This window comes from Oncorhynchus mykiss, chromosome 28 (assembly GCF_013265735.2).
Source record: "Oncorhynchus mykiss isolate Arlee chromosome 28, USDA_OmykA_1.1, whole genome shotgun sequence".
Taxonomy (NCBI): Eukaryota; Metazoa; Chordata; class Actinopteri; order Salmoniformes; family Salmonidae; genus Oncorhynchus; species Oncorhynchus mykiss.
In genome coordinates this window covers 33,518,704-33,536,717 of record NC_048592.1, presented here as the reverse complement: position 1 = coordinate 33,536,717, position 18,014 = coordinate 33,518,704, and the positions used below count along the sequence as shown (strand labels likewise).

At 44.6% G+C, this 18,014-nt stretch overlaps 2 protein-coding genes across 4 annotated transcripts in view; one reads left to right on the top strand and one right to left on the bottom strand.

The window, feature by feature from the left end:
• LOC110509035 (tyrosine-protein kinase JAK1) overlaps positions 1-10,034 on the bottom strand; it is a 25,759-nt gene extending 15,725 nt beyond the window's left edge. The window contains exons 1-12 of one of the 3 annotated variants that reach the window (XM_036966729.1): positions 9,880-9,960; positions 9,769-9,792; positions 6,571-6,766; positions 5,865-5,982; positions 5,536-5,674; positions 5,257-5,420; positions 4,920-5,124; positions 4,593-4,745; positions 3,684-3,866; positions 3,422-3,579; positions 3,125-3,239; positions 2,711-2,900 (exon numbers count right to left, since the gene is read on the bottom strand). In XM_036966729.1, the coding sequence (XP_036822624.1) occupies positions 2,711-2,900; positions 3,125-3,239; positions 3,422-3,579; positions 3,684-3,866; positions 4,593-4,745; positions 4,920-5,124; positions 5,257-5,420; positions 5,536-5,674; positions 5,865-5,982; positions 6,571-6,754 (1,609 nt within the window). In that variant the 5' untranslated portion in view covers positions 6,755-6,766; positions 9,769-9,792; positions 9,880-9,960. Of the gene's footprint in view, positions 1-2,710; positions 2,901-3,124; positions 3,240-3,421; positions 3,580-3,683; positions 3,867-4,592; positions 4,746-4,919; positions 5,125-5,256; positions 5,421-5,535; positions 5,675-5,864; positions 5,983-6,570; positions 6,767-9,768 lie in introns of all 3 variants that reach the window. The other 2 variants (XM_036966731.1, XM_036966730.1) reach the window with 2 other exon arrangements.
• LOC110509036 (leptin receptor gene-related protein) lies at positions 10,021-18,014 on the top strand. The gene is made up of 4 exons (XM_021589978.2): positions 10,021-10,356; positions 15,181-15,256; positions 15,534-15,720; positions 16,397-18,014. The coding sequence occupies exons 1-4, from the start codon at positions 10,341-10,343 to the stop codon at positions 16,511-16,513; spliced, it is 396 nt and encodes a 131-aa protein (XP_021445653.1). The 5' UTR covers positions 10,021-10,340; the 3' UTR covers positions 16,514-18,014.

Genomic DNA, 18,014 nt, shown 5'->3' with positions numbered 1-18,014 from the left:
GGAAAGTAAAGGGCTGTGAATACTTTCTGAAGGCTCTGTACATACGCCTTTTTCACATTATAAATCCGCCCGGTCGTAAAACTGAGCGCGTGTGAACCGGCATTATAACTCCATCATTCACCTTTTATGGTGACAATAACAGCCTTATTTGCTGTATACTTTGGAAGTGTTGGAATTAGGCCTAGTAAATGGTGAACTGGATCAAATGTCTTTGGAAGTGTTGGAATTAGGCCTAGTAAATGGCGAACTGGATCAAATGTCTTTGGAAGTGTTGGAATTAGGCCTAGTAAATGGCGAACTGGATCAAATGTCTTTGGAAGTGTTGGAATTAGGCCTAGTAAATGGCGAACTGGATCAAATGTCTTTGGAAGTGTTGGAATTAGGCCTAGTAAATGGCGAACTGGATCAAATGTCTTTGGAAGTGTTGGAATTAGGCCTAGTAAATGGCAAACTGGATTAAATGTCTTTGGAAGTGTTGGAATTAGGCCTAGTAAATGGCGAACTGGATTAAATGTCTTTGGAAGTGTTGGAATTAGGCCTAGTAAATGGCGAACAGGATCAAATGTCTTTGGAGGTGTTGGAATTAGGCCTAGTAAATGGTGAACTGGATCAAATGTCTTTGGAGGTGTTGGAATTAGGCCTAGTAAATGGCGAACTGGATCAAATGTCTTTGGAGGTGTTGGCAGAATGTTTTCTTTTGTAGTGACATTTGTTGTATCTGACCGTTTCTGAAAGAAAAAACAACTACAATTTGTTGTGGACCTGTAAACGGATCGTTTGAACAGTTTAATTTTCTGGAACCTAAATATGCTGCACTGCCCGCGAATTCTGAAACATTGATCTACTCTGATGAAAACTACAGTAGCCCTACTTAAAGTGGTAACCTACACACTTCCATGTTCAATTCTACTGTATGTTATAAACCACATTCCCTGCCGGATTAAATTATAATAGCCTATCTACTAGGCCCAATTAAATGAGAGATGTGCATGGTAACTTGTTGTATGGCTACTCAGGGAATATGAACTCATCATGGGCAGAAAAGGTGAGGAATTTATTCTGCAATGGTTATGATATACACCGAGTGTACAAAACATTAGGTACACCTTCCTAATATTGAGTTGCACCCGTTTTGCCCTCAGAACAGCCTCAATTTGTCAGGGCATGGACTATAAGGTGTTGAAAGCGTTCCACAGGGATGCTGGCCCATTTTAACGCCAATGCTTTCCACAGTTGTGGCAAGTTGGCTGCATGTCCTATGGGTGGTGGACCGTTCTTGATACACACTGGGAACTGTTGAGTGTGAAAACTCCAGCAGCGTTGCAGTTCTTGACACTCTCAAACCAGTGTGCCTGGCACCTACTACCATACCCTGTTCAAAGGCACTTAAATCTCATCTTGCCCATTCACCCTCTGAATGGCACACATTAACAAACCATGTCTCAATTGTCTCAAGACTTAAAAATCCTTCTTTAACCTGTCTCTTCCTCTTCATCTACACTGATTGAAGTGGATTTAACAGGTGACATCAATTAGCGATCATAGCTTTCACCTGGATTCACCTGGTCAGCCTGTCAGGGAAAGAGCAGGCGTTCTTAATGTTTTGTCCACTCAGAGTAGCGTATTATGTTTCTGAATTAAATATTAACATTACCGTATTCAAACGTAACCTACAAACGTCAATAGGAAAAGGTGAACCATCTGTTGTACTGTAGAAACTGCGCTGCGGATTGGATCTTCACTAGTTGTAGGCCTATAGGCTATTTCACCAGTATGAAACCATACCAATCAGAAATGGCGAAGAATGTATTCTGAAATGATCATGGAAATTAAATTAATCATAGGAAATATATATGCCTGTTTTCTAATTATTTTAGAATGTAGAGATAACATAGGCCTAAATAGATTTTCGCTCTTCTCACTAAATGGCAAATGATTGCATGATTTCATGAGTGTCATTATATTCTCCATTTGCACAAGGCTACAAGGCTACTGGGATACAAGGCTACAGGGCTACATGGCTACTGGCCTACATGGCTACTGGCCTACATGGCTACTGGCCTACTGGCCTACATGGCTACTGGCCTACATGGCTACTGGCCTACATGGCTACATGGCTACATGGCTACTGGCCTACATGGCTACTGGCCTACATGGCTACTGGCCTACATGGCTACTGGCCTACATGGCTACTTTTGCCTTCTTACAATACATCAACTACATGGTCTAAAGTTAGCGGGAGGAAAGGCACATTCAAGTCAAGTTCAGTTTTTTATAAAAGCCACCTTTTGCGTGGAAATTGGCGCACGCATGTTTTGGGGCATATTTTGTGTGTACGTGATGTTTATAAATGAGGCCCCCTGGTGTATTGTATGGTATAATGTACCAATGCCTGTATGGTAAGGAATGAATTGCTGTGATGATAGTTTTGGGGCAGGGTATCATAACAAACCTCTGGACAGGACTATGGTAAGGCATTAGGTGCCATGGACAGGGAATCGTACCATACCTCTGGGCTGGGGAGGGCAAGACTATGGTAAGGCATTAGGTGCCATGGACAGGGTATCATACCATACCTCTGGGCTGGGGAGGGCAGGACTATGGTAAGGCATTAGGTGCCATGGACAGGGAATCGTACCATACCTCTGGGCTGGGGAGGGCAGGACTATGGTAAGGCATTAGGTGCCATGGACAGGGTATCATACCATACCTCTGGGCTGGGGAGGGCAGGCCTTGCGGAGCTGGAAGAAGCCTCTGTCTGTACTGAGAGTCTGGCCCCTCAGCTGTTCCATCAGCTCCCTGAGGGAGGGCTGCCTCAGGTCCGTACCATTCAGGCTGTAGCCCTCCGGCCCCACCTCGATCTTAAAGCTACGGTACAAACGACTATTGGTCAGGTCCACCTACAGCAGCCAAGAGGAGAAAGAGGTTAGAGAGCAATACATCAGTCCATTTATTAACACAGGAATTCATACAGCAACGAATTATCACAATTCAGTTCAGGCAAATTATGGTCACTAACAAGATAGACCTGTTTTCAAAATAAATAAATGTGCGATTGTCTTAAAAATGAGAGTCGTTGTATACATGACTGTGGGTGAGGCAGGTGGTGTTTGTGGTGCTGTACCTCGTTGCCTGTGACAGTCAGGAGGATGTGGTCATAGTTGATGCAGCTCCAGCGCAGGACGTACATGCCCTCCTCCTCGCCCTCCTGACGCAGTTTGTGGGAGGTGTAGTCCATGCTGGAAGGGGAGGGGCCAAAAGGGTTGGATCAATTCAGTTCTACACTAGTATAGAAGTATTTTTATATCAATATCTGTATAAATCAAACAAATTTGACTATAGAAGTACTACATTTTTGCATGGTACTAATATTTACATGTTCTCTATCCAATGACAACTGAATGGGGATATTTAAACTCACCTGATTGGCCCATGACAGCCTTCCTGCAGGTTCCGCACCACAGAGGGAGGGGCCACGTCTGTACACAGGAAGTGATGTGCGTCCACCGTCAGACGGAAGTATCCATCAATAAGGGCGGCAAAAGACAACGCCTCTGCGTGGAAACCCAGGCCCAGTTCCTGTGGTAGAAATAAAGTGACAACAAACGAAGAAGGTGAATGTCCAACGTAACAGTGGGCACGAAGAGAATACACCGGCGTAATGTAAAGCAATGGAACTCTACCATATTTTTGTTGTCCTGCTTGTGGACAGTGACTGCGGAGCCCTTGATGTTGATGTGTGTGATCTCATGGAAATCGGAGAAGGTTTTCCAGTCGTTCGAAACGCCTTGAGGTGGTTCGTTCGTCAGGTTGATGTTGGTTTTGTGCTTTAGGGATTTTTTCTTCTCTTTGGCAGTCCATGCATTCTGAGAAATAGATGAACATGACATTTTTTTTTATCTCTTGATAAACAAAATACCAGACGATGATCGTGGACTACAGGAAAAAGAGGACCGAGTACAAAGCCATTTCCCATCGACGGGGCTGCAGTGGAGCAGGTTGAGACCTTCAAGTTCCCTGGTCATCACCAACAAACGTGAATGGTCCAAGTACACCAAGACAGTCATGAAGAGGGCACAACAAAACCTATTCCCCTCAGGAAACTGACAAGATTTGGCATGGGTCCTCAGATCCTCAAAAGGTTCTACAGCTGCACCATCGAGAGAATCCTGACTGGTTGCATCACTGCCTTGTATGGCAACTGCTCGGCCTTCGACCGCAAGGACCTACAGAGGGTAGTGCGAATGGCCCAGTACATCACTGGGGCCAAGCTTCCTGCCATCCAGGACCTCTATACCAGGCGGTGTCAGAGGAAGGCCCTAATAATTGTCAAAGACTCCAGCCACCCTAGTCATAGACTGTTCTCTCTGCTACCACAGGGTAAGCAGTACCAGAGTGCCACATCTAGGTCCAAGAGGCTTCTAAACAGCTTCTACCCCCAAGCCATAAGACTCCTGAACATTTAGTCAAATGGCTACTCACTCACATACCTGTTGTATTCAGCATGTGACTAATAAGTAATACATACAATACAGATAGATACAAGGTGTGCCATAATTTACACATTATAAGTGCCAAAATAATATACTCACTGTCACATTCTGTAGCTTCCTCCGCCACTTGATCCCTGTATTTCCAGACACAAGGACTTGGTACTGGCTGGGCTGACCCTGGTTACAGGAAGTGGGTGTTCCTTGGATCTCCCCTTCGCTGTCCGTCACACGGAGCACTTTGGGCTCGTACTCCTTGTATTGATGAGACAGGACACCATTTTGTTAGCTTCAGGAACTTCTTTACACAGACCTTAGACAGACTATCGAAGTACCACCTGGTTCTGTCTTTGGCCCAGCACAATTTTTGTGTCTGTAAACACGGTTGCACAGAGCATTATGGGTACTGTAGTACATCTTGCTACACACCTCACAGCCGAACCCACAGGTCAGAGTTTCCAATGTAGCTAGGTATTTGACCTTGATGTCGTGGGTGCTGACGTTGTCACTCTGCACTGTCTTGTTGCTGAACTCGCTGAGGAAGTCCTGGAACACCCGGGAGATACGGAGTCGGGTCAGGAAGTTGCGCTGCCTGATGATTTGGTTCACTCTATCTGGGATATATTTCTTATAGCTGGGTGGGACGGAAGGAGTCGTGTGTGAGTCGGGGGTGTGTGTGTGTGTGAGTGCATGAGCGTAAATGGTTGTGTATTAAGAAAGATGGTAAACGGTTTAATTTTGAGCCTCTGGAATTGTGACTGGTTACCTGATTTGCCCCGCTACACCAGGGATGACGATGTTGTTGTCCAGGGCATGGTGTGAGATAGACAACACTGCCATCCCCAGGCACTCATTCTCAATATAGTGGACCTCCTCTTCATTCTGAGGGTTACGCACTGCGGCCCACCCCTTCAGGAAGTCATGCTGACCCTGGGAAAATCAAAACGCACAAACACATGATTCAAGATATATGATTGTGTATGCTAGAGCTCTCCATTTGAGTATATAAACTGTGTGAAAATGTGTTCTGAGTGTGAGAGGATACCTGGGCAAACAGATACTTCAGTGAGGCAGTGTCAAGGAGAGGGTTACCCTCTGGTTCATTGCTGTTCTTTCTCTTGAGGGCGTGTCTGCAAACACGTGGCACACTCTCATTCGCACCATGCCAGTTGGTGAAGTAGAACCTGAATAAAGAGATCATGGTTATCTTTAAAAAAAAAGGTATTTCACTGTCAGTATGAACGTTTTGTAAGAAAGAAATGGTTTTAACTCAACAAGTTTGTTGAATTTACAGACCAAGTAGCTGCTGTATCCTAAAATGGTCCCTCTTCAATAGTTGTGACAAACTGAGGAGTAGCTTATCCTAATGCTTACCTCATGCGATAGTGGAGCTTTAAGCGGCTGCTTTCCTTGAAGGTGTGATTCGGAGGGAACCAGATTTTCCTGACCTCATCATACAGGGCAAACAAATTGCAGCAAAGAGGGGAAATGCCTAAAAAAAGAGACATGATTTCCCTCAACAAGAACCACCCAGGTACTATATGACAATGTCATATTCATGATCCATGATGTCATATTCATGATCCATGATGTCATATTCATGATCCATGATGTCATATTTATGATCCATGACAAACATTCAAATAAGTCAGGAGGGAGAAGGAAGACTTTTGGAATTTCTCGAGAACACGGTCCGAGTGAAAATATCCTGCTGAATGTTCTACTCTGAAAAGAAGGATACAAAACAGAGTAGAAAAAACTGAGATGGGGCACCAAGTAATAGTGTGTGTGTGTGTGTGTGCGCGCGCATGTGCGAGAGAGAGAACAGAGTCGGGGAAACATACACAGTTTAACCAACAATAGGAACACCTTCTTAATATTGAGTTGCATCCCCCCCTTTTGCCCTCAGAACAGCCTCAATTCGTTGGGGCATGGACTCTGCAAGGTGTCGAAAGCGTTCCACAGTGATGCTGGCCCATGTTGACTACTTCCTACAGTTGTGTCAAGTTGGAAAGAGCAGGTGTTCCTAATGTTCTGTACACTCAGTGTATGTGCCAACACTAATGTGACTCAGACTCACCGCACTTCTTGGCTGCCTTTGTACACAGCTCCTCAGCAGTGTAACAACCCCGGAGAAACTCCAGCTGGGGAGAGTCTTCCAGGTAGAGATGGACCTCGAGGCCCTGCACCATTACAGGAACTGAGGTGAACTCGCCCTTCCTCTTCATCCTCATCTTTACCAACAGTTGCCTGCCCACTTCCATTGCCCTGCTTCACTGAATGAGATAATGTGAATGTTGAGAGGGTGAAGAAGTAGGTTACTATGTGGCTTTAATACATTACATGACCAAAAGTATGTGGACACCTGCTCGTTGAACATCTCATTCTAAAATCATGGGCATTAATATGGAGTTGGTACACCCTTTGTTAAAATGGAGTTGGTACCCCTCTCCCCCACACTCTTCTTGGTAGGCTTTCCACTTGATGTCGGAACATTGTTGCGGGGACTTGCTTCCATTCAGCCACAAAAGCATTGGTGAAGTCGGGCACTGATATTGAACAATTAGGCCTGGCTCACAGTCGGCGTTCCAATTCATCCCAAAGGTGTTCTATGAGGTTGAGTTCAGGGCTCTGTGCAGTCCAGTCAAGTTCTTCCACACCGATCTCAACAAACCATTCCTGTATGGACTTCGCTTTGTGCACGGGGCACTGTCAAGACAAATCCAAACTGGCCTCCCTTGAGAGGCATTTTGCTGCACCAGGACAACCCACAGTTGAGCTCAGTGCAATGCTGATTGGCTAATTGTTTTATTTTAAAAAAATGATCAAGGGAGGAGGCCAAATACTTGCTGGCATCAGTCAATCAAATGCTACGGCGGTAACATGTCATACTCTTTTGTTCCAGACAGCATCAGACACATGGGCTACACATACAGAGACAGAGGGGCGCTGTTTCCCTCAATCGGATGATTTCTCCAGTGAGATTCAGCCACTTGCGAATTGACAGACAATTATGAAAACACAGAGACGAAAGATAAATAAAATAATGATAATTTTGTTCATTGGTCAAATATTTGAGGATGCCTGGCTTCCCTTGGAATCCATGAATACATGCCACTGCGGTGGAAACGCTTTTATGCGCAAATATTGATATAATAACCATCATCTAGACGTAAACTTGTAGTCACGTGAAAATATGTTGTGGTGCTCCCACCACCACTCGGGAAAGCGTACAATTTATTCGGCTAAAGATTAAATTAATGATGAACTTCACAGGGTGGTGAAAGTGCAAGGTGATGAGCTTGATTCCCCTTTCCAATAAATATCGAGAGTCTTATTCTGGTGACATGATGATTGATGCTTGGCTGCCATTTGACAAATTAAAATAATCTCGCTCTTTTGTCCATAGTAATCTCAATGTGTAGGCTATACTCGCGAGCTGTTGGCAACAGCTCACTTGCCAATACCAGAGGGGGCACAGTCCCTATATAACGCTAAACATTTAGTGACAAAACCATCAGTAGAGTTGAAAATTCGAAGGAAACCCATGAAACAATGTTTTATTCAGTACATGGGAATTTAACCGCAAAAGTTATTTGATGGAAACACATCTCTAGTAAACACATCTCTAGTAAACACATCTCTAGTGGGAAAATGCGCATATTTTACTTATGTGGATTGTAGATTATTTTCATGAAAATCTGTCACCAATTGGATGGAAACCTAGATACTCAACACTTCTGCGCATTACTTGTGTTTGGGTAGGCTATTAAATCCAACAGAATATGCCTTAAAAAAATAAAAAATAATAGTGATAATAGCTAGGTTTCCATCCAATTGGCGAGATTTTCATGTGAATATTCTAAAATCCGCATAAAAACAATATGCGCATTTCCCCACCTGAGACGTTTCCATCAAATTGATTTGTTGCAGAAAAAAGACTGCACGTGATGACGTAGTAAATACCTTTTGTGGTTAAATTACCATGTACCGAATAAAAAAATACAAGTTAAATAGGTTTCCATTGAAACACCTCTACTTACGGTTCTCACAAAAACAATTATATAGGGGACCACTTATTAGCACGGCACAGAGCGCTCTAGCCAACATCGCTATATGTGTGTTGTTGGCTAGAGCGCACGCATAGTCTACATGATAAGATTATTATCATGGACAAAACAGCAATATTATTTTTATTTGTCAAACGGCAGCCAAGCATCGATTATCACGTCACAAGAATAAGACCCTCGATATTTATTGGAAAAGAGCATCAAGCTCATCGCCTTTAACACCCTGTAAAGTTAATCTACCTACCTAATAAACTGTATGCTTTCCTGAGCAGTCAAAGTGGGAGGACCACACAACATGTCAACGCATGACTCCAAGTTCACTTCGATATGTTGGTTATTATATCATTATTTGCGCATAAGAATAACGTTTCCAACTACATGTCTGGCATAATTCATTTTACCGGCACAAAAAGATGCAACCTTGTCTAGAGTGTTTTGTGTTGAACGACATTCGGAAAGTTTACCGGGAAATGTTATGTTTCCATAAGGCTTGTCATTACTTTTTTTTTTTATCCGACATGTACTTTACTCACATAAAAGGTTGGATGGAAACCTGGTCAAAGAAACCGAAATACACTGGGTAGAGCGTATAAATAATGAATGCACGACTCCTCGTTCCGCTCCGCTCACACGCGTTTGTGTAGTATTACAAAAAAATAACTACTTGCCTCCAGTCATGTAAGATAACTTAGAATTGCATGAAATGCATTTATAAAAGGCTTTTTTTTTTCTGGGACCCACAAATAAATGCTAGATGAAATCAATAATTTTGTTATAAAAGATATCTTGTCAGTGGTGGTCTTCGAACCCACAACCTTCTGGCCTGCAGCACTGTCAAAATGACTACATTGCCATGTAATGCTTATAAGAGCAGTTACTAAAACGGCACATCTACGGCTCGTGTCCTCCCTAAGAGTGAGGCTAAACGGTAGGGTAGGCATGTTCTCTGCTATCCACTTTAGTTTTTAATTGTTATTTTGGGTATAGGGGAGGATCACTTATTTTTTTATTTTTTTAAGCGTTCAGGGAGGGTCACGTAAAACATATATTGTTGAAGGGAGGGCCATCCATTTTAATTTCAGAGAAGTTCGATTTCTTACAGGTATCTGTCATTATACATAACATACAGTCCTTTACAGTATACAGTTGACCTGTACACGATGAAACAACTCATAACTCATGATGAAACAACTCATAATGAAACTCACCTATGTATTGCCGTCCACGAATCTCTGGAAAAACAACGCTGTATTTCACGAGTGCCTCAAAATCAATGTACACTTATTATGTTGTATTATAATGACTTTCTCGGCATTTACCATTGATAAAGGTGTTCAGTCCTGCGTAATGAAGTTTGCAAATCTCGGTCTTGGGTCTTCCAGGCAAGCGTTGTGTCAATTCCCGAAAAGACTTTCGAAAATCCACGCCCAACTACGTCTATTGGTTAACCGATCTAGCGGAAACAGAATGAACCCGTGTACTACTACTACCAGGCTATTTCAATTAGTTACGATGAAATACTTCAATTCAGGAGCAATTTTACAGCAAAGAATATTTTGCACAGTAGGTGTCAAGAACATTCCGTAGCTGAGCTCAATATTAACATTGTGATAATATAAATACAGTGGAAATGGAAAAGTAGACTAAACGCAGAGAGAACAAATGGCTCCTTTAAGAAAGTCAGCTGGTGCAAATAAAAAGTTCGAAGGAGGAAGTAGGAAGTCGTTTACGAACAAACCAAGCACAAAGAAGAGAAATTGACAATTTCAGACATAAGACAATGGCGGGTATTAAAGGTAAATTGATTGATACTTGCTCTACACAACTCTTGTTTCCATAAATGTTTTCTCCCCGCCACTGGCAAGCCAAGTTCAACATTGTATCGATTCCACGTATGCTACGAACACTTATTATGGGTCTTGGCTAGAAGGGATCTAGCTTTTGTCAAATTAACGTCACAAGTAGATTTTTATTTTAGCTAACCTTTACTCTTTTCCTAACCTTAGCCCTATTCCCAAAACCTGCTACAAAAAGTAAAATCTGACGTTAATTAAAAAAATATGTAACCGTTCTATCCATGATCCTTGTTATGGTGTCACATAACTTTTGCTTTGTTATGATACGTTGCCGTGGCGTACACTGTCACATTGACATGTTAATGTGTTATGCAGTATTGCAATATAACATAATTATACAATGTGCTTGTGTATTTCCCTATAATTACGACTCAAGTACGAGTTATTTGGCTACTTGAGAGTTCGCAACAAATGCAGGCTTGCTTCGAAAACACCGACACCATAATTACATACATTTCCATTGAAACGCTGCGTTTTCCTTCCGGTATTGCTCTCAGATGCCGTTGTGGTGCATACGTTGATTTATCGAATGTATGCGGCTTGATAGAAATGGTAGCAGAAGGTGAATGTTGAACTTTTGTTGCATACATATCAAGATGATGCTTGCTATTTTGCGCAATGACGCTATCGGTGTGTTCGAAAAACATCTCGATCACACCGACAGTGTTTCCATTTTTGTACACCAGAAGTACATTTCATTTCAAATGGAACGCTGCGTTTGCCTTGCAGCATTGCGTTGCAGTGCGTTCTGTGTTGTGCATATGTTGGATTTATGCGTCATGCTTCGAACACACCAGTGTTTTTACGCAAAGTAACACGCAGCATCATCAGGATATGTATCCAGCAAAAGTTCAACATTCACCTTCTCCTACAGTTTCTTTCAAGTCGTCTACGCATAGAGTTGGATTTTATTTAACTAGGCAAGGCAGTTAAGATTTTATTGTAAATTGTTTACAATGACGGCCTAACCCGGACAACATTGGGCCAATTGTGCCCAATCACGGCCGGTTGTGATACCGCCTGGAATCGAACTGGGGTTTGTAGTGATGCCTCCAGCACTGAGATGCAGTGCCTTAGACCGCTGCACCACTTGGGGAAATAGTAGGCAGCATCTTCTTGATGTGTGCAACAGAAGTTAAATATTCACCTTCTGCTACCATTTCTGTCAAGCGGTCTACACATACAGTTTGACGCATACATTCGACGATACAACATCTGCACTACACAGAACGCACAGCAACTGCCTCTCCAACGCAATGCTGAATGTCAAACGCAGTGTTCCAGTGAAAATTAATGTAGTTCCGGTTTATCAAAATGCTATGACGCTGTCAGTGTGTTCGAGGTGTAAGAGCAGGGGAGATGGCAGTGACGCTGTCGGTGTGTTCGAGGTGTAAGAGCAGGGGAGATGGCAGTGACGCTGTCGGTGTGTTCGAGGTGTAAGAGCAGGGGAGATGGCAGTGACGCTGTCGGTGTGTTCGAGGCGTAAGAGCAGGGGAGATGGCAGTGACGCTGTCGGTGTGTTCGAGGTGTAAGAGCAGGGGAGATGGCAGTGTCGGTGTGTTCGAGGCGTAAGAGCAGGGGAGACGGCAGTGTCGGTGTGTTCGAGGTGTAAGAGCAGGGGAGACGGCAGTGATGCTGTCGGTGTGTTCGAGGTGTAAGAGCAGGGGAGACGGCAGTGTCGGTGTGTTCGAGGTGTAAGAGCAGGGGAGATGGCAGTGACGCTGTCGGTGTGTTCGAGGTGTAAGAGCAGGGGAGATGGCAGTGACGCTGTCGGTGTGTTCGAGGTGTAAGAGCAGGGGAGATGGCAGTGACGCTGTCGGTGTGTTCGAGGCGTAAGAGCAGGGGAGATGGCAGTGACGCTGTCGGTGTGTTCGAGGTGTAAGAGCAGGGGAGATGGCAGTGTCGGTGTGTTCGAGGCGTAAGAGCAGGGGAGACGGCAGTGTCGGTGTGTTCGAGGTGTAAGAGCAGGGGAGACGGCAGTGATGCTGTCGGTGTGTTCGAGGTGTAAGAGCAGGGGAGACGGCAGTGTCGGTGTGTTCGAGGTGTAAGAGCAGGGGAGATGGCAGTGACGCTGTCGGTGTGTTCGAGGTGTAAGAGCAGGGGAGATGGCAGTGACGCTGTCGGTGTGTTCGAGGTGTAAGAGCAGGGGAGATGGCAGTGTCGGTGTGTTCGAGGCGTAAGAGCAGGGGAGACGGCAGTGACGGTGTGTTCGAGGCGTAAGAGCAGGGGAGATGGCAGTGTCGGTGTGTTCGAGGTGTAAGAGCAGGGGAGACGGCAGTGTCGGTGTGTTAGAGGTGTAAGAGCAGGGGAGATGGCAGTGTCGGTGTGTTCGAGGCGTAAGAGCAGGGGAGACGGCAGTGTCGGTGTGTTCGAGGCGTAAGAGCAGGGGAGACGGCAGTGTCGGTGTGTTAGAGGTGTAAGAGCAGGGGAGACGGCAGTGTCGGTGTGTTCGAGGTGTAAGAGCAGGGGAGACGGCAGTGACGCTGTCGGTGTGTTCGAGGTGTAAGAGCAGGGGAGATGGCAGTGTCGGTGTGTTCGAGGTGTAAGAGCAGGGGAGACGGCAGTGACGCTGTCGGTGTGTTCGAGGTGTAAGAGCAGGGGAGATGGCAGTGACGCTGTCGGTGTGTTCGAGGTGTAAGAGCAGGGGAGATGGCAGTGACGCTGTCGGTGTGTTAGAGGTGTAAGAGCAGGGGAGATGGCAGTGACGCTGTCGGTGTGTTCGAGGTGTAAGAGCAGGGGAGATGGCAGTGACGCTGTCGGTGTGTTCGAGGTGTAAGAGCAGGGGAGATGGCAGTGTCGGTGTCGGTGTGTTCGAGGTGTAAGAGCAGGGGAGATGGCAGTGACGCTGTCGGTGTGTTCGAGGTGTAAGAGCAGGGGAGATGGCAGTGACGCTGTCGGTGTGTTCGAGGTGTAAGAGCAGGGGAGACGGCAGTGACGCTGTCGGTGTGTTCGAGGCGTAAGAGCAGGGGAGACGGCAGTGACGCTGTCGGTGTGTTCGAGGTGTAAGAGCAGGGGAGATGGCAGTGACGCTGTCGGTGTGTTCGAGGTGTAAGAGCAGGGGAGACGGCAGTGACGCTGTTGGTGTGTTCGAGGCGTAAGAGCAGGGGAGATGGCAGTGACGCTGTCGGTGTGTTCGAGGTGTAAGAGCAGGGGAGATGGCAGTGACGGTGTGTTCGAGGTGTAAGAGCAGGGGAGACGGCAGTGTCGGTGTGTTCGAGGTGTAAGAGCAGGGGAGATGGCAGTGACGCTGTCGGTGTGTTCGAGGTGTAAGAGCAGGGGAGATGGCAGTGACGCTGTCGGTGTGTTCGAGGTGTAAGAGCAGGGGAGATGGCAGTGACGCTGTCGGTGTGTTCGAGGTGTAAGAGCAGGGGAGATGGCAGTGACGCTGTCGGTGTGTTCGAGGCGTAAGAGCAGGGGAGACGGCGTTGACAGACTGGAGCCTGGCCTGTATGGCTTCATCATGTGGCCACCTAGTCACAGCCTTGCCTGGCGTGAACATATTCACTTTTTCTGTGGGTGGGAAGGGGTGTATGATGGGGTGTTATTCTCAATTGATTCTATGTATTTGTCTATTCATGTGGACATTAAAGTATATAATTCACTACCGTTCAATAGTTTGGAGTCACTTAGAAATGTCCTTGTTTTTGAAAGAAAAGCACTTTTTTTTTCCCTCCCCATTTTTTTAAATAACATCAAATTGATCAGAATTACAGTGTAGACATTGTTCATGTTGTAAATGACTATTGTAGCTGGAAATTGAAGATTTTGAGGACTTGAGGTGTCTGTCTCTCAAACTAGACACTAATGTACTTGTCCTCTAGCTCAGTTGTTCACCGGGGCCTCCCACTCCTCTTTCTATTCTGGTTAGATCCAGCTGTTCTGTGAAGGGAGTAGTACACCGCGTTATACGAGATCTTCAGTTTCTTGGAAATTTCTCGCATGGAATAGCCTTCATCTCTCAGAACAAGAATAGACTGACGAGTTTCAGAAGAAAGTTCTTTGTTTCTGGCCATTTTGAGCCTGTAATCAAACCCACATGCTGATGCTCCAGATACTCAACTAGTCTAAAGGCCAGTTTTATTGCTTCTTTAAATCAGAACAACAGTTTTCAGCTGTGCTGACATAATTGCAAAAGGGTTTTCTAATGATCCATTAGCCTTTTAAAATGATAAACTTGGATTAGCTAACATAACGTGCCATTGGAACACAGGAGGGATGGTTGCTGATAATGGGCCTCTGTACATCTATGTAGATATTCCATTAAAAATCAGCCATTGTTAACGACCATTGTAGTTGGAAATGCCAACACTGTATTTCTAATCAATTTGATGTTATTTTAATGGACAAAATGAGCTTTTCTTTCAAAAACAAGGACATATCTAAGTGACCCCAAACTTTTGAACAGTAGTGTATATCATTATCAGTGAAGGCAATCCACACTGCAAACGGTCAACCAAAATGTAACTTAATTGTGTAAATTCCATTTATCCTTTTATTTATGTTCATGATGACAGAACCTTATTATTAGTTATACCTTATTACACTGTTATAAGTTGCATGCTACTTTTTTTTTTGTTGTTGTATTTGAGTATTTATTTGGATGGGACATTTGGCTGCTTAGCGTGAGTAGACTACTGACTAGGATCCATGCTGCTTAGCGTGAGTAGACTACTGACTAGGATCCATCTTTGCTGGATAGCCAGTAAGAACCCTGTCTGTAAAAGTGACAACTGCCTCACCATCTCTGTTTCTGTCGTCCTATAGCGCTGGTTGGCTTGTCCTTCAGTGGAGCTATTGGCTTGACTTTCCTGCTGTTGGGCTGTGCATTGGAGCAGTATGGGTATGTATTTTGCACCTTTTTACCTCTGAAATCTGTGAAGACACTTGTTAAATGGGACCACATATGGAAGTTAGTGGTGTAGCTAACTCTGATGCAATGTGTCCTGATTTTCTCCAAGGTGGTTAACCCTATCAGAGCATTGGTTAGTGTGTTTCCATATGGGCTGGGTGACCCAGGTTCAAAACCGGCAAGGGGTGTTATGTTCTGCGTCTCTGATTAATTAAATGAATATGACCACAACTGATTTGAACCGGTTTTGTTTTCATTGATTTCTCAGGGTGTACTGGCCTCTCTTCGTCCTCATCTTCTACATACTGTCTCCTATCCCCACCTTCATATCCAGAAGGCTCAGTGATGACAGTGACGCCGCCAGCAACGCATGCAGAGAGCTGGCATGCTTCTTCACTACGGGCATTGTGGTGTCTGCGTTCGGGCTTCCCATCATACTGGCCCGGGTTGCATTAGTGAGTCCTGCCTGATATTGTCAATGGCCAATGACTGTCATGTGTCACTTTAGTTGCTTATGTCATTATAAGCTGATTTAGGATCAGTTTAAGTGTTGATGCTCATAATGGTCATAATGACTTGGGTAGGTAAAGCTGATCCTAGAATTAATGTAGTTGTGAATGGTAGATGCTGGTACGAGTCCTGATGATACCCAATAATAGCTAAGGTAACTGAAAGTGGCTCCCGAGTGGCGCAGCGGTCTAAGGCACTGCTAGAGGCATCACTACATACCCTGGTTTGATTCCAGGATGTATCACAACCGGATGTGATTGGGAGTCCCATAGGGCCGTGCACAATTGGCCCAGCGTCGTCCGGGTTTGGCCGGTGTAGGGCACCATTGTAAATAAGAATTTGTTCTTAACTGACTTGCCTAGTTAAATAAAGGTAAAACACTACACCTATATTACTTGTTAGCAGAGCTGTAGTTAACATCTAATAAATCAAATTGATAAGACAGAGCACAACCAGTGACTGTATCTAGGTTTTGTTCATAACGTCACGCAACAGAAAAACGTTTGGCAAAATTTTGCGGGGGTGGGGGTAAAAGGCCATTTGTCATTGGACAGGTCCAGGAAGTCCCTTCCCTTTTAATTCTGTCTGGTGCCTAATAAACATGGCCCTGTTCTCCTCCAGATCCAGTGGGGGGCCTGTGGCCTGGTGATGGCTGGCAACGCTGTCATCTTCCTGACCATCCTGGGCTTCTTCCTGGTGTTCGGCGGGGGAGACGACTTCAGCTGGGAGCAGTGGTAGACCGTCTGGATCTCTGGCACCATCCCAAATGGACCCCTAGACCCTACGCCCTATGGACTTGTGGAGATCTGAGATTTGACCGGTGCAAGCAATATGGCAGTAGCTTCACCTTGCCCTCTGATAGGCTAGGTGGAAGTTTCACCATATTGTTTAAACCAATCAAATCTACTCTGATCTCTGAAAGTGCATAGGGTGTAGGGTCTAGGGATCGATTGGGACACAGAGACGGAGGGAGTCAGTCATTCCTGTTATTAACAAGGTTACAGTGGTGGACAGATATGATAAACCAAAACGCTACTACGGCATAACGTCGCTACTAACTGACGTTTTAAGAAGCTGATGCTGACTATTTAATGTCCTATGAGAAAAGGGGGTGGCACCAGGAGTGCCCTCCCCTCCTGGTTAGTGAGGAGGGGGTGGCACTAAACAGGGTGTCTGGGATGTTAATGCACACTGCGATGTCTGTCCTTTTTTTCCTCCACAGACACCTGATCGTTTTTTCTTATAGTATTCGCTCCATTATTCTCTTCAACCTTTTTTTGCCTTACCTGTCCCCTATGCTGAGGGAGAGTCATTGAAAACCAGTGTCCCGGCCAGCCCCCCCCTCCCCCCAGCCCCCCCCCCCCTCCCTAGGAACTTGTTGATCTCAGTGAGAAGACAGGATAGGTGTAAGCATGTGGTGAAATATCACCAAGGGGAAACGTTCTTTTAACATCTACACAAGTGTCTAGGGCTAGAGTGGTTGTTTCTGGACCAGGCCCACCTCTCTACATTCATATCTATAAAGCCAGATGCTAGTTTAAGGATCATGATAACTTGTACGTGTGTTATGAGGGATACTGTTGAATGATTTGTTGTAATCACCACTACGCCGTCTGTTTCCACTTCATTTAGGGAGTATTCTGTTTGTTTGTGGAAATCTTATTTAAGCGTAAGCATTTCAAATGATCTACTCATTCTTACAGTTGATTGTGTGTGTACCTTTTTTTTTGTTTGTATGTTTCTATTTCATATGATCACTTTGGGTATGACTTCATAACCAGGTCAAGGTTTCTGTCTGTAGTTTGTTGTTTTCAACATGTTGCCCTTCTGCAAATGTTTCCACCAATACCAAAGGCCATTTTTAAGAAAATAAGGTAGACATGATTCATTCCCCCCACTAAGGTTTCTGATGTGTCTATGATTATGAAACACACAGTTCATATTAATTATGAAAACAACATTGTTATGCCATTATAAGCTGTTTGTCTTCACTGAGGACAGAGGCTAACGTAAGGGTTTGTGAATCATTGTCTACATTAGTATGGGAATGTAAACACTATATGTTTTGTAGACCAGGTCTGTTTGTGTTCAAATGAAGTGCCCACATTTCTATTCACCAAAAAACTCATTGACAAGTGCCTGTTAAATATCAACAACAAAAAATGTACTTATTCAAAAATGTTTTATATAACTTAAGTCACTTTTTACATTCTGTACTGGTAAAGCCTGAAAAAAAAAA